This window comes from Ambystoma mexicanum, chromosome 1q (assembly GCF_040938575.1).
Source record: "Ambystoma mexicanum isolate Mex_15411 chromosome 1q, UKY_AmexF1_1, whole genome shotgun sequence".
Classification (NCBI taxonomy): domain Eukaryota; kingdom Metazoa; phylum Chordata; class Amphibia; order Caudata; family Ambystomatidae; genus Ambystoma; species Ambystoma mexicanum.
Window position 1 is genome coordinate 159,415,088 of NC_090922.1, and position 16,931 is coordinate 159,432,018.

General features: G+C 41.6%; 1 protein-coding gene across 6 annotated transcripts in view; it reads left to right on the forward strand.

Annotated features, from left to right (window-relative positions):
* The window catches only part of LOC138526014 (galactoside alpha-(1,2)-fucosyltransferase 2-like), a 113,436-nt gene extending 105,705 nt beyond the window's left edge, over nt 1-7,731 (forward strand). For all 6 annotated transcript variants that reach the window (XM_069636307.1, XM_069636312.1, XM_069636309.1 and 3 more), the window contains one exon: nt 1,174-7,731. In XM_069636307.1, the coding sequence (XP_069492408.1) occupies nt 1,202-2,227 (1,026 nt within the window). In that variant the 5' untranslated portion in view covers nt 1,174-1,201 and the 3' untranslated portion in view covers nt 2,228-7,731. The remainder of the gene's footprint in view (nt 1-1,173) is intronic.
* Nucleotides 7,732-16,931: the final 9,200 nt, after the last annotated feature.

Sequence of the window (16,931 nt, forward strand, 5' to 3'; positions counted from 1 at the left end):
TGTGTTTTTCTATTTGGTTATGAATATGTATTATGTGTTTCAGTGTTATAATTAGTTTTATAATTCTTTCAGTTGTATTATTAGCCCATTAACGAGGCTATTCATTATATAGTATGGCACTATTGGCATTTAACAGATTTATCATGAATGTTATCTGTACATAATATGAATATTTTGTATGCCTGCCTCATGACAAATTGTCAAATAAATGCATTATGAAGAAGAATATAATGGGAAAGCTGCATGATTCATAATCTTCATCCTGGTTGAATTTATTATATCTTGTGCTTTTTTGGTGTTGTGTTCTTGTATTGTCTTTATGAATTAAATGAATGACTTGTGACTGTAAACGTTACTTAAGTTTAAACTGATTGTGCTCCGGCCCGACTTGGACAAGCTGTCTCCCTCTCTCATGAGAGTTCTCTGGTACATCATTGTTCAGGCAGTAGGCGTGTCCCACAGTGTGATGAAAAAAATGCAGGATCTCGCCGGTGATGTGGACTTGTGATGGGGGGGACAGGGTATGGTTCATACCTGCCGCGACACAGGCAACGCACGTTCCCTTGGCTGGCTCGGCTGTTCTCATATCACACACCACACTGCATGGCCCAGCATAAAACAAATGGATTCCTACCAAATCCACCTGGATTTTGCACCTGGTTGAAATGAGACAGATTCCGTAAAAATCCATTAAAGAAATGCTGCCTGCAAAGCACATTTGCAGCCGGCAGTTGGTTTTCCATGTCACAGAGTGAACAATGGAAGAATGAAAGTGAGTTCACCTAGCTCTTACTCTTTCCCTGTCCACTACACCTTGTGTACCTTTAGCATTGTATGCAGCAGACCCCACAGCAGGTAGGTACTAACGCTGGTGCTCCCCTGCATGCAACAGATGTCTCTTGTAAAATGCAGAAGTCAGCTTCTGTTTCCACAGCTACCATGTAGAATACTTTCAGAATCAGATGCTCTCCTTCCATTGAAGGTGTTTCTAGATGTTGTGTGTTTCAGAGTCCCAGCATGGCACAGCACAGGTTTCCATGGATTAGGTAACAAAGGTCATCCCGTGTTGGAACATGATTGTTGGGCTCATATCTATGCAAGATAGTTCTTTTGTACTAGTGAGATCATCAAATCTGAGAATATATGTTTCCTTTTTCTTCTTTTTTTGGCCAGAAACTGAAGACCGAGCAGAAGGAAAAGCATGAAGAAGAAGATGCAGAGGTGTTTTATTGTGTGTGTATGCCTCCTTGGAATCTTCATAATATCCGGTCACATCAATTGCACCAAGGATTTAGTATGGAGCAAAGCCCTCAGCTTCCTCGAACATACTTTCACTACACAGAATGATGTTTCCAACGTGTCTGAAGTGTTTCCTGATGGTATATGGACCATGAATTCCAATAACCGCCTGGGTAACCAGATGGGCGAGTATGCCATCTTGTATGCTTTGGCTAAGCTTCATGGAAGGCCGGCAGCAATAGTGCCAGGCATGGTGCGCATGCTGTGCCCTCTATTTAACCTCACTTTGCCACACTTGAATGAAATTCAAGAAAAGCAGATTCCATGGCAGAAATACTGGCTCACCGACTGGATGTTAGAAAAGCACAAGCACATCAAAGGCAAGTATGTGCAGTTCACAGGCTGCCCCAACTCATGGACCTTCTATCACCATATCAGAGATGAGATCCGGAGGGAATTTACCTTTCACCCACCTATTAAGAAGGAAGTCAATAAGCATCTGGAAAGCCTGAGGGGCTCTCGTAAGAATGTGACCTATGTAGGGGTCCACGTTCGCAGGGGAGATTATGTTGTAGTTATGGCCAGAGAAAGGCAAGGAGTAGTGGCAGACAAAGGCTATTTGGACAAGGCTATGACATATTTCCGAAATAAGTACCAAGAGCCTATCTTTGTGGTGGCAAGCAATGACATGAAGTGGTGTAAGCAGAACATTGATGCCTCCAGCGGAGATGTTTACTTCTCTGGTGATGGCAATGAGTATTCTCCCAAAAGAGACTTTGCCCTTCTCGCCCACTGTAACCACACCATCATGACTATTGGAACTTTTGGCCACTGGATAGCTTACCTCGCCGGAGGAGAGACTATCTACCTCACCAACTTCACCTTACCTGATTCGCCCTACCTGAAACTGTTCCGTTATGAGGCATCATTCCTTCCTGAATGGATTGGGATTTCTGCTGACCTTTCACCTCTGCTGCCAAGGAATTAACATCTTAACTAGAAATGCTATTGTTACATATTTAAAGCATATTATTCATTAACAGTAAAAACACATTTTAAACCATTCAGGGCACCACAAGGCCAGATGTTTTATAAAGCACCTCACCAAGCCTGAACTTGCTTGAGGCACCTCTCAGATTCTGATTGGCATGCTGGGGGGCTGTAACCTTCCCAAGCCCTCCTCCTCAGCCACCCACCTTGAATTTAACTCCCTCCTATCTGAACCCACCCTTTACTGAAAGACCAAAGAAATATTGAGGCTTAGAACCACAAAATGAAATATGCCAATCACGGGTCGAAAGATAGAAGTATTTTTATTTCTGTACAGATTCAAAGCAAAACAGATAGCTCTCTGGCTCCCAACACCTTGCAGTGTATAACAGCAGACACAGTGAGCGGTGTGAGTGCTGGACATCTTAATGCAGGTTATTTTATACATTTTTCCAACCATTTTCCTTTACATGCTAGGGTTTGTGCCCAGTTCACATGACAAATATGACAATATTGTTTATTATATTTAACAAGTTTGCTTGTCCATGAAGATACAATGGCAGTGTTTGGTCTCCAGCTCACTGTAAGCCTAGTTTCAAGAAAGAACACAATATATTACAACCAAAGCACACGGTTTGAGTTTGTTCTACATTGTATCATTGTTTATATGAGGATGAGGCTTGTGAGCGCAGACAAAACTTGGACACAAAGCATGAGTTGAAATCAAAATGGCGGATAGTTCATAAAATGGCAGCGAAGTTGATTAGAAATTGGAACATTTCAAATGCGGTTTTCTGTGCAGCGCGAATAGGCTTCGGCTAATATTCATAACAAGGCAGCATTATACGAATACAATTTAACAGTACTTCCTCCGAAACCAGCTAACACTTTCTGGTGGGAACGCTCTTGACATTGTCTTTCTCTGTACTTAGCTCTGCTCTTTTGACCTCTCCATTTACTCCTCTCCCTCTGATCACTCCATTCATTGCATAAGAAATACCATAAAATCAGTAAAATCCACAATAAAATCAATATCACTGACACATAAGAAATAATTGCAAACCAATTGAAGCATCCAATCAGAAAACTCCAATCTTGAAAATAAGTTAAAAGGTCTTTGATATAAGACAAAGATTTAATAATTAATTAAATGCTTTCTTCTAGTTGCTAATGCGGACCTTAAAAAAGACAATAGCGTCCAGGAAATCAAAGGAATGCCAGCAAGGAGAACAAAAAGCACTTCAGGCCTACATTGACAAAACTTACAATTTTGCAGTAAAGGTGCTGTAGTGCGTTTGGCAAACACTGACGTACATTGGAGAGAAAAATAACAGATGGAAAATATTATCCAGACTATTATTACACAAATCACATATAACATTCTCTGGATCACCAGAAGCCTAATTTGCCATAACACATTTAAAACGGTGTAAGTTAAAGCAGGCTCTGGTAATCAAACAGTGTTCATTTAAAAGATTGGTGCATAACAGATCATTTTAGGGAGAATTCGAGGACAGCAAAATATGTTGACAATTTGCAATTTTCCGTAATTCTAATTCTTCCTTCTCAGCACTCACTCTCGCCCGAAGCCTATTGTGGTATACTTTTATCTCACCCTTTTTTAGTAATGTATGTTTAGTAAGCAGAGAACCACAATTAATCATGTTTGTCAGGTTCTTGACATGGGCGAGCCAAGGAATAGCAAAAATATTTTTTGCAGAATTCAACAGCCAAGAAAATATTTTTTCTGAGAGAACAACTTTAGAATGTCCCCAAATGCATAAGCATAAACAGAGAGGCTTCAATTTAAATTCATCCCCCAAATATTTAAGCCCTAGTTCCTAATGAACGGCAAAGTTGGCAGCAGACAATTGCAAGCGACGCAGAAGTTTCAAAAACATATTTTTATTTACTTCAAGCTGCGAAAAATGACTGTATCCCCAGAGGCCCATACCATATTTGTCAGTGACAATGGCTTTGGTATAATATACTTTGAATATTATCTCCATTGGAGAACATCTGTAAGACTAAGCAAATCTATGAAATGCACGAATGGCCTGCACCATACAATTTGCTCCTTTGATACAATGATTTGTACAGGATAACAAGGTAAAAAAAAGTGTTTCCTAACTAATCAAACGGGCCAACAGAATTTAGTTTGATCCTGTTAACAAAAAAGGAGGGAGAGGATCCACTGCGCCTGCAAGAAAATGGGGGCTTGCAAAGCATCACTGCTGATTCGGCCACATTAACTTCAAGTTCTGGTCCACTCATAAATTTAGAGTAAGAATCTATTCGCTTTTGTAAAGCACGGCACGCAGCATCTTTGTTATCAAGACAGAGTCATCCACATCAACAAGAATGGGTGCAGACAAGTTGCTGAAATGTGGAACCTCAGCTTGGCAAGCTTCAAGTCTCGGCATAAGACTATCAATGTATAAAGAATACAGAATCAGGGCCATTACACACCTCTGCTTGACAACCAACTCTACTGGTAACCATTCCACCAATGCCCATTTCTACCACTTTTAACACAGGCTTGAAGATTATGGTGTGTGAGGATCAGTATACTAATAAGATCAGCCGAGCAATTATTTATTTTATTTTTATTTTAATTTTATTTTTTACATCTGTATAGCGCACTACAGCCCACGGGCATTGAGGCGCTTTTTCAAGAAAGTGTACGCAGGCAGGAAAACGACTTAGAACATGCAGTTACTTAGTTACATCATAAGCGGTAGGTTGCAAGTGCATTAAGCAGACATAGGTTTCAGTTAAGTACCAAGCAAATGCTAGGCATGAACATTTCACACAAATAGACTGGTTTAGATGGCTTTGCGGAACGCTAAGTGGGAGTTGATAGCCCTGATGTGAGTGGGGAGTGCGTTCCAGTGGGCGGCAGCGATAGCTGGGAAACTGGAACCTCCAGCACGCACTCTGCATGTTTTGGGCTTGGTGATCAGGTTGGTGTAGGCTAGCCTAGACGGCCTGGTGGATGTGAGGTAAGGGGGCGCTAGATCATGGAGGCATTTGTGGGTAATGGAGAGGATTTTGAAAATAACTCTCTGTTTAACGGGAAGCCAGTGCACCTGTCTCCTAACGTCCGATATGTGATCCTTTTTCGGAAATCCTGTGGTGGCCCTAAGTGCATTGTTTTGGACAAGCTGGAGTTTGGCAATGTTTTTGCCGGATGTGCCTCCGAGGAGAGCGTTACAATAGTCGAGTCTTGAACCGATATTATACTTCATAAGGCAATCTCAAAGAACGTCCCTATTAACTCTGACGAAGGACTTTTTCAAGTCCATAAAGGTGAGGTAGATCATCAAAAAGATCAATTTCTCCAGCACCAGGTATACATTGGAAGATTGCTCATTGGTTCCTTGTCTATCCCTCAAACCCAGTTGGAATTTTGAGAGAATTTGTACATTTCCCACAGTTGAAATTTAGCCAAAATAACCCTATCAAAGATCTTAAACTGGGAAAGAAGCAGATAAATGGGCCTGTAAGACATTGGGACATCTCTGGAACCCTTCTTATATATGGGGAAGATGACAGCCAATTTCCAATTATCTGGAAATTTTCCTTGTGCCAAGAATGTATTAAAGAAAATGGTGAGTACAGGTTCCCAGAAAACAGTCAGATTTTTAAAAGGTCAACAGGTATACCTTCAGATCCAGGACTATGAGCCACAGCTTCGGAAGTAAGGGCAGCTCTAACAACCTCCAAGGTACCTGCAAGTTGGTGGGACTTGCCTGCATCTAGGGAGATGCTTTGGCCGTCCAAAAAGAAATGACCTTGTACAAATTACTAAAATAAGCCAAATCAGAAACATTGCTAGAACTTTGTTTAGGGTTCTCAGAATGCCTAGAGCCACTATTCACGAAAGTCCAAAACAATCTGGAGTTATTGGATCTGGCAGCTATTGACAGTTCCTCCCATCACTCTAAATCAAGAATGGCTTTCCTCACAGCATTAACTTGTTTGTATTGTCTACTTGTGGCTGCAATTAATGTATTATTACTGATAGAAGATTTAAAGAGAGAAGGTAGTTGTTTTTTGGCATTCTGGCAATTTTTGTGTACAATATTAATGCTCACACCCCACCCCCTCCTTGGAACAACCCGTGTACATCGTATGGCATATACACAGGTGATCTAATTATTTGCAAACTGACGCCAGTGGGTCTCCAGCGCTGCCAGGATGCTCTAAGTAGATATTCGCAAGACATTGATTTAAATGTGAACATGTAGAAAACTAAAATCATGATAATGAAAGCTAAAAATCAAGCTAGTATGAAGCAGGAGACTACTAACTGGTATTTGGACCATTGTAGAATTGAGGTTGTGCATCAGTTTAGGTATCTTGAAGTTACATTTTATGATAAAATGAACAAGCATGGAGCTTCAAGATTATTACCCACCTCTGCTAAAGTGGTGGCCCCCAAATGCAGATGCTGTATAGGCACTTTGGTCAGTTTTCCATCTCCCCCTTTTTCAATTTTATCAGCAGAAAATAGTGCCTAAAATGATCTTGGGTTCTGAAATTGTGAAATGTTGAGGTCGACTGGGGTTAAATCAAGGCATTTGTATGGAGAAAAACGCTAGCCTTGCCTCAGGACCACCAACTGGCATAGTTCAACATGCGCTTGTGTTGGTATCACTTAAAACTCGAATTGATTGGAAATTACTCCAATTGTATGGTAAGCTGTTACTTGCCCCATCAGATTGTCTTTTCTTAAAGCTACATGAGCAATTGGGCTCCACCACTAGTAAAGTTTTAGAATCTTGGGTAATACATTGTAAATTACTTGCAGTAGATTCCACTAAGGAGGAGTTGCTATCTCATCTGGATAATGTGAAAATAAATATTTATGAACATGATTGGATTTGCAACAGGGAACAGATTATGAATTATCACTGATTTTATCATTTTAAACTCGAAACAAAAGTTTTTAATGTTGGTCCCCGCTATCTATTAAAGGCATCCTTCACATGATTTTAGAATTGTTTTTTTCAGATTTAAATTAAATCTGTTTCTTACAAAGGAGATAAAAGGTACTAGACATGGGATAATTTGATCTGATAGACTATGTCACTTAAAGGTTTAAAACCTAAACACATGTATTTGTTGGATGTGAATCTTTGACTCCATTGTGTTTGTATTGGTTTAGATGATTTGTTCATCAAGAATCTATGTTAATGAGAGACCAATTCTGGCCTCGGAATTTAAACGGGCAACACATTTCATTATGTATTGCTGTTTTAGCTTTTGTAAAACAGGTTTTAAATTTTGATGGCTAAATCCATGTTTTTGTAATGCACTGCACTCCAGATGTTTTTAATGCTTAGCAAACTTAGTATGTATTGGAGGGTCTGTTGTTGTAAATTCATTCTTAACATGTAATCAAAATTGAAATTGTTAAATTCAAGTTAAGTATATACTGTGCAAAAGGTTTATACGAAACCATAACACAATAAATAAAATCTAAAAGTATAACACCAACATCTTGTTGTTTTAATAGTTCCGTCACTGCCCCTTTGGGTCATATTAGCTGAATAAAAACTATGGATTTGCCACAACCGCATTGAAATATCCAGGATACTCTTAAAGGAGTCACAATTGGATCACTCTATTGTTCACATTAGCGTTTTGGTCCCTGCACCCTCTCCCCTCGTCTATGTCCAAGAGGAAATTCAAGAATTAATCTCTTGCCCACTATGTTAATGATTTGAGGACTTCTTGCCTATCTCCCTCCCCTATTCATGCCTCTTCAATTGCCCATAGTTTTTCTGACTTTCAGTATGCACTTATGACTCCCTTTTACTAACACTATCCTGTGCGCACATTCACACCTTCCCATCCCGTACTCATTCCTGGATTACCTCTCAGATCCAGACCCTCAAAACAAACAAGTGCCTCGACCTATGATGATGTTGCAAATCCTGCACCCCAGCCTACACCTACCCTACAAAACAATTGCTGATGTCTCCTGTGCACTGGACTCTGTCAAATCCTCCTATTACATAAATCTAATCCCCTTCCAATACAGTCACCCCTACAAACATTAATCTGCCCTCCAAGCTTTGCTCCCACCTTCTAAACTAATATCCTTTGACCATTCCCTTTCTGCTGACTTTGTTCACTACTTTTCTGCTAAAACCTCTACAATTCATGACACTGTTGGAGCCCTTCAAACCCTCTGCCCCTGTCTTCCTTCTGCCCTCCATCTCTCATCCTAACCCTTGTACTTTCAACTACTACTCCCCTACCCCTCCTACCGAATTAATACCCATTCTGCATAGAGTCAACCCACCGTTGTCCCATTTGCTCCTCAGACAGTCAAAGAGATAGTTCCAATCATCTCTCTGAGCTCTGTAACCCCTCTCCACTGGACCCTTGCCTGCTTCCTTCAAATCTGCAAACCCTATGCTGACCCAACTGCCCAACTGCCATGAGAAACTATCATCTTGAGTGGGTGTTCTTCAACCATATGCCTTGAGGATAATGGGGTGGAGATTGACTTCAATCTCCACCGAGACTGCACTCATGCATGTTTCTAACTTTCTCACCAAAGCTCACCACACCAAACTCTCTTCAATACTCATCCCTATATATCTCTATTCCATCTTTCCCAGTTGATCACTCTTCTCTCTTCTTCACCTTCCAGATCCTTGGGTTTTGCAAATCTGCTCTCTCCTGGGTACCCTCCTACCTGGAAGGTTGCGACTTTAAAATCTCCTGGGACCTGCAAACCTCTGAACCCACCATCTCGAAAAACAGATTACCATGTCCTCATCCTAACCTCTTCAAAAACAGATGTAATCTTTTCCTGGCTTCCAATGCCATATGTACAAGCTCCTCCTACCTCCCCCTCCTGACCTTGTTTTTCCTTTGTCCAAGGCTCGCAAGCTCCAGGTCCTCTTTTATAGTGACTTGCGACTGCAGTTATTTACCGCTACAACCGTCCCTGCTGCTCAAATTAACCTTCTCAACATTCAGAAAATTCATCAATTTTCTTACACACCACTCTCCGATAACTCTAATCCCCACCCTCGTGCTTAGCAAACTCACCACTGTTCATGCCCATTTCTTGAGCAAAACAATTTTCCAGTTCTAATGGACACTCGTGTCCCCTGCACACTATCACTACTGGAATACGAATCAACAATCAGATAACTTAATAAGGTAGATTGAGATTTAAAAAAAAAAGAGTTCATCAAAAAAATATTTATGAATAAATAATGGCAGAAAAGAATTGGGTGAGGTAAATATTTGTAATATAAAGGAAATGAAAGAGTTTGATGCATTTTGGGAATCATCCCTTCATCAGGCTCCAGTTCTATTTAAATCTTCCAATAACAGGATTTCAATCTATAGTCAAAGAAATAAGAATGAATAAGTAACGTATAGCAGTTAATCGTGGCATTTTCTTATAGTCTCACGTGGTTGCCATAGTCAATTCACCTGGATGTTTGCGAAGTAATCCCTTTTCAAATATCAGATCGAATTAGATAACCAACCCTTCAATGTTGCTTTAAATTAAGCAAAGTAAACTTAAACGAGGGTGAAATTCTTAAATTCTCAAATTAAACTTTACCAATTGGCCAAAGAGGGAGCTCACCCTACTCTGTTTCCCCTCCTCCTTATTTGCAGCACGTACCCACTGGTTAAAGTTACCTCTGTAAAGCACCTGTTATTTTTTTTTTGCCCCTGGTCTGTGTCCCACTACATCCACAGCCTCATAAACTGGCTCACCACTTGTTTCCATCTTTGTGCCTTTGTACATGCACCCTGTCAGGGTATGTCTCCACCATCAGTCCATGTGTTATTGTAAGTTATTTCTGATCAAAACGGACATCGCTATCTTTCGAAAAAATACAAAATTAAACTACAAAGTAGAAAACAATAGAACATTATTTAGAGAGAGAAAATCCTTGTGGCAGAGAAAAAATATAAAGAAATTGCAAGTAGAACTGTTTCAATGTGTTCACTTGTGCGTGTGCTCTGTTTACAAACAAGTGAAGAAAACAACCGGAATATTGGGGCGGGCAGATTCACAAAAACCCGTGCTGCTACAGATCAAAGTGCATCCCGTTTTACAATGGGGTGCACTCTGATTTGCGACATAGTTGCAGCACTGATGGAAGCCGGGTGCAGGGGAAGTCACAATGTTGTCAAAGGACTTTCCAGACACGAGTCTTAATTTCTTTGCTACAAACAGAAACGCTTGTGCCTGACATGAGCATTTGTTTTATTGTATACATTAACAGCACTTAAACGGAAATATACATGTAAAAATGGTATGTTATATGACTTTTAATTTCTCAAGTGCAGGATGACAAAGCACTTCCTGGCGGCACTGACCTAGAAGTTACAGGTAAAAGAAGCCGTGGAGTGAACAGAAAAGCCTCGTTTCCTCAGACACTACAGAATAGCACTGATAAGATTGTTCAAAAAGAAACCTTTTCGGGTGTTTATGGAAGGAAAGATAAATATCAGTCTTGGAGATTTGTAGCAGTAATGCATTCTACAGAGTGGCCGTCTGAATAGAAAAAGAGTGACCGTCTGATTTTTGTAGCAGCAGCATAATGGAATGGTAAGAAGGCAATTACTGGCTGATCTAAGGTTACGAGTGCCACTCTTATGGTTGACATTTGGAAAAAATACGGGTATTTTTGATAGGAAGATGTGTGGGCCATACACAGAGCCCTTAAAGGTATCCTCTTGAGCACAGACATGCTCTCTTTTTGGAACACGGAGGAGTTTTCTGGCAGCAAGATTCTAGGGGCCTGACCAGGGGTTGGGCGCAGTGGTAAAAATGTGGCAGTAACGCTATTATCGCCGCATTACCACTCCACCCAAACCCTGAGTTTGGGCAGAAAGACCGAGCTTTACCTCCAGCTTTTTGCTCGAGGTGAAAACATCCACTTACCGTTCATTTTTAGTGCTATTACCACCAGCACTATTACGGCCGGAGGTAATAGTGCCAAAATACCCCATAGTGTCCTAGCCTAGGAAGTGCCACTAGTGGACCAAGCATATAACCAACAAAGGCTGCAGTGCAGACATATGTGTTCACCTCTAAAGGCTACATTACAACTGGCCTAACAAAAGATGTTCCAGAGCTCTCCTTAAGCAGGCCTCCTCTGGCCAGGGGCGTTGCTAGGGGGGGCTAAGGGGCTATAGCCCCTGATCTTTTGGTTGTAGCCCCGGATAGAATCTCAGGAGCTACAGCCAAAAGACTAGCTAGCCCCCAGTCCCGACAGTTCCGACATCAGCTTAGCCCCGGGTCTTTTCCAGACCTAGCAACTCCCCTGCCTCTGGCCAACACTTCTCTCTGTCTCCAATGTACAATAACCCAGACAGCATTATTAGCTCCATTAAGTCACCGCGCTACTTCCATGCGCTGATTCAGAAACTTCAGTCAAAGTGGCATTTCTGTTGCTCTGCCCACGCTGGCACACAAGCTAAAATGCTTTTCTTGCCAGGGCACTTCCTAGATTGTCTACAAAAAGGCTGGCTCATCCTTCCTAAAAAGACCTTAACCAATTCTAACAAAAATCCAAGCAACTGTTGTCCTATCATAAATCAGCCACTCACCTGCACATTTGCCAAGAAGTTTGTAACCTTCCCATTGAATAGACTTCTCATTGCCAAACGCCCTTTGAGCAGGCATCAGCCTTTCCTCGGCCGATTTCACAGAACTGTAACTGCGTCCTCACAAATAAGGAAATGATACCCCCAACACATTGTTGGCAGCAGGGAGGTGTGCCTACACAAACCTCCAGACCTCTATGCAACATCGGCTGACAATAAATCATCACGCCTTACTCCACCCCCCATCACTTCTCATGGGCATCGGGGCAGTGGACAGGGTATTAGGTGGTTATTCTCCTTTTTCCCCCGTAGGATGCACTTTGTCCAATGAGGCATGCTATACGTGGCTTGATTGCTTGCTTCTCTTGCTAACCTGCTCCACGTTTTACTTTCCACCTTATGCTGAACTGCTCCCAGGTGACCCACTGGGTCAGGAACTGATCCGTGTGGCTACCCACTTTATGTAATGAGACAGCATGTCGATAAAAAAACATTGATGAGTACGAAGCTACCCCTCCTTCTTGTATCCAGACCGTATGTCACCTCTAACACCGGTGCTGATGTGGAATAAATTCTGCACCGAACCTCACCTATTTTTTATGAGAAAACATTTAAACTTAATTTACAATGTTTCATAATAAACGTTTTACACACTTCATGACAACAGAAAAACTATTTCAGAAAAACTATTTCCCATGCATATCACATTTGACATTGAATTTGGTTCATAGAGTACACTGCTCCTCATTATTTAAAGTGCACACGTGCAGTGTAGGGTTAGTAAAAGACTGTGCTTTAAATGTAAATGATGTATTTTGTTTTTTAAAGTATCACATAGTAGTTCTGTATCAGTATGTATTTATTTAATTTGGCATTTGTATAGCGTACCTAACCCGGAGGCATCTAGGTGCTTTTTGCTTAAGAAGGATGGTTACATTGGTTGCTTGCATGGGTATTAGATTACAGAAGTTGCTTGCACAGGTTACAGAAATTAGTTACGTTAATTACATCATACATTAGACTGAGGTCATAATAAAAAGCATTAGCTTCTCGTGTTTATAGAGGCAACATCTTGCATCAGGTTGATACATAGCTTATCAGTTATATTGTGAGCAGCAAACAGGATGGGATGTAGTTGTTAGAGGAAGGTGGATGTAGGAGGCTGGTGCTCGGTGTCTCACTGTATTTAGGTGTCTTGGGAGAAGAGACAGGTTTTGAGACATTTGCGGAACAACCAGAGGGAGGGGTCAGATCTCAAGGTCAGGGGCATGGAATTGCATTGTTTGGCTGCACTAACAGAGAAGCTGCAGCCTCCTGCTTTTTGCTGTCTAAACTTAGGGATGGCTAGGTGGCAGGCGTAGGCTGAACAGGTGGGTCTGATGGATTGGGCTTTAGATATTTGTTGAGCCAGGTAGATAGGGGCGCTACTCGAGAGGAATTTGTGAGCTAAGGATAAGGTTTTGAATTTGATTTGATCCTGAACCGGCAGCCATTGGATATTCTGTCTGGCTGAAGAGATATGTTATTTTGTTTAGTATGTTGAGGGCGGCTATAACTACATTGTTATGGATTATTTGTAGCTTTTTGATGTTTCTGGCATAGGAGCCTGCAAAGAGGGAGTTGCAGTAGTCAATCCTTGACAGAATGAGTGCTCTGGCGAGGGTGATGGAATCGTTGGAAGTTAAGACAGGTCTACTGGCAGTGATCAGTTTGGCAGTGTAAGCTGCTGGCATGGCAATGTCATTGACTTGCCTTGTTAGGGAGAGTGATGAGTCCAGGTAAACACCTGGTGTTTTTACCTCTTTTGCTACTGTGATCAAGTTGTCATCATTAGTAAAGAATTTGTAGAATTGAGGTAGGTTGTTTAGCCTATGTTGATTGCCAAGAATGAGTAGTTCAGTTTTTTCGTCATTAAAACATAGTTCATGTTGGCCATCCAAGCTTGAATGGTGAGGTAAACTGTGTTCACTGATTAGGAGTCAGTGTTGTGGTTTCCAGTGATCGGTAGAAGTATTTTGGTGCTGTCCGCGTAGTTAGTGTACGTGACTCCCAATTTGTCTGGGAGGTCGAATAGTGGTTCAGCAAACACGTTGTACAGAGTTGGGGAGATACAGGAGGCTTGGGGAACTCCGCAGGAGACTGGTGAACGGGGGAAAGAGGGGCTGCCACAGATGTGAAGACTCTCTCTCATGGTACGGTTGGAAAGGAAGGAATCAATCCTTTTTATTACATTGATCAAGAAGTAGGCAACCAGGGCAAGGTGATGGGTTCACTAAGACGAATGCTGCAGAGAGGTCAAGTAGGAGGAGCATGGCCAAGTCCTCCTTGACTTTGATTTGGTCCATTTGAATTTTGAGGTCCAGGTGGGCAGTTTCTGTTCCTTGACCCGAGTGGAAGTGGAGGCTTAGAAGGTTGTGGGTTTACATGTATTTTTGAATTTTGACCCATGCTACTCTGTCTAGTATTTTCAGGAGGAAGGGTAACGTATTGATATGTCAATAATTAGTGGGGACAATTTGGTCAAATGCCGGTTTTTTGAGCAGTGTGAGTCCCCAGGCTTATTTTCAAATTTTCCAGGTCGTTACTAGAAGAAAAGGAGTTGTTGATCAAGGTTGTGATGAAGGGAGCAAGCTTGTCAGCGCATTCTTTGATCAGAGATGCTGGGCAAATGTCTCCTTGGCATCGAGACGGCTTCAGTCCCTTGATGATTTTTGTGGTTTCAGGGAAGGTAACAGGGGTGAATTTGAATCCTAGAATGGAGGTTGGTGGTGTGAGGGGTGGGTCTTGGGGCTGCGCAACAGGGGCGAGTTTTACTTTTTACGCTTGGATTTTGTTTTGGAGTAGTGGGATTTTGTCACTAAGGGCATTTTGGATGTTCGTACACCAAGGTAGATCCTTGATGCAGTGGTCTGGAGATGGGGTTGATGATTCAAAATCCTGTAGTATGGTAAAGAGCTCTCTTGTGCTCGAGTTAGCGTTTTCGATTCTCGTATTGTATAAGTTGCCCTTTGCTTGGATGGTGGCTTCCTTGTATTCTGTGGCAAGAGTATTGAAATGCAGTTTGTTTACGTGGGTAGATGTTTTTTCCAAGCGCTCCCTACAGTTCTTTTTTGGTACTTAGGTCTTTGAGCCTGGCAGTGTACCACAAATTTGTGTGGACTATAGGTTTGGCTTTACGGTTGCCCATGCGGAGCTACCTTGTTAATGGCATCCTAGTCCAAACCACTTTTGATGCATTCAACATGTGTTTATATATTCAAATTATCTTGATTAAGTCTATTTGACAGTGGTTGTTGAAAGCATTACCCAGCAGCTAGAATCAAGAAGTAATAATCTCTGCTTTATTTTTCATAACTGGGTGTTTTTTATGGAATATATTGTCGACACGGGGTGTTTCGACAACCTTGCTAAACTGGTCCTCCTATCCCCTTAGGATGTCCTGTGTGCTGATAACACTTCTTGTGCTGTTATCACTGGCTGTTCATGGCCACCGTAGTTGTTGACAAGCTGTCTTTCTTATCCTCCATCAGTGAAGAAGTGTGATCAATACACAGGACATTCTAAGAGGATCATAGGACCAGGTTAGAAAGGTTTCTTCCCAAGAAATTAGGAAGAGAGCTGACTGAGAGCACTCCCCATCTGATTGGAAAGTTATATGCACAATCAGGAATCTTTCTTTTCCGCAAGTATCTGAACTGAACTCAGATTTAACCAAAACAAAGGGCTAGATGAATGATTTATGTATCATGATTAAGTGATTCTTTTTTTATCCTGATGAAGGCCCTATAGAACAGCCAGATAGATCACTGTCTGGATTTGCGATTCATCATAACAAGGAATGATATTTCCGTTGAAGGCACTGCAGATCTGGAAATAAAAATTGGGCAACATTGTCTCAAACATCCAGTTATAGTCGTGACTTGAGAGGGCACACCTTGTTTCCTGGGGAACGATCTCCTGAGGAGGCTATCACCGCTGATAGATTGTGTAAACAAGGTCCTCTGAGTACCAATTATGTAAGCATGAATGGCACTTGTCATTTAGTTGATCAACGTTCTGAGAATTTAGAATTCCATTTTAAGAATATCCGAGTCACAGACATCACTGTCATCTCTGTAGGAGAACAAACCAGTGATGGGAACCTTCTACATTCATGAAAATCAACCCTCATCCCAGCTTTAGGTGGGAATCCACACTGGAAGGGGACACCCTAAAATGTTACACCAGTACAAAATCAGAAGAAACAATGAGTCCTGTGAAACCAGAAAAGAAGAACCTGCTCAAAGTCTGACGGACAGTCAGAAAAAGTGTGAACAGTTGTTTTTCCCCATTCAGTTAAATGAGGAGGGCGGGGGGCTGGTGCTCGCCAGAGTATGCCTGAATAACGGAAGATGCTTCATCAGCAAAGGATTATTCAGGAAACTCCCAAAAGTTCAGACCAATCCTACTTTTAAATTGATTCACAAATGGAAAATAGGTCTGGAAACCCCACATTCCAAGTATCTCCTGCCAAGCGGGTGTATGCTAAAAATATCCATTGGAGACAAAAACATAGAACATAATTTTTGGGTTGTGAGAGATGTTCCTCCCGCCTTTTGTTTAGACAGTGACATTCTCAATCGATTCACAATCAATTTGGACCTTATTCATAATAAAGCCTGGTCATGACTGGGGGGTAACCCCAGGGGCTTTGACAACACTGAAAAAGCATTCTGGTCACCTCTATTGCTGCCTTAAGCAGTTGAACTTCATGTGCGAGAAGAGGTTACCATCCCAGGACAGGTGCGACAATTCACTCTTCCCCTCAAAATTAAGTGAGGACAGAACCTCAAACATCAGGACGCCTACATACATTTTAATTCCCATCTCCAACAACAGACCTAGAACACAAACAGCATCACTTTGGCCGCAGACACCTTTATTGAAATGGAGGTTGAGGCCCAACATTATTCTATTGATTTAGGTAATGAAATCATGGGACCAATCCAAAACAACTGTTTCGACATCAGCAATGGTATTCCTCCAGAAAAGATTTTTACTAGACATGGGGGGAATTCCATGGTGTACTCTTCCTGCCCCTACCGTATATATCAAAAGGGATGAGG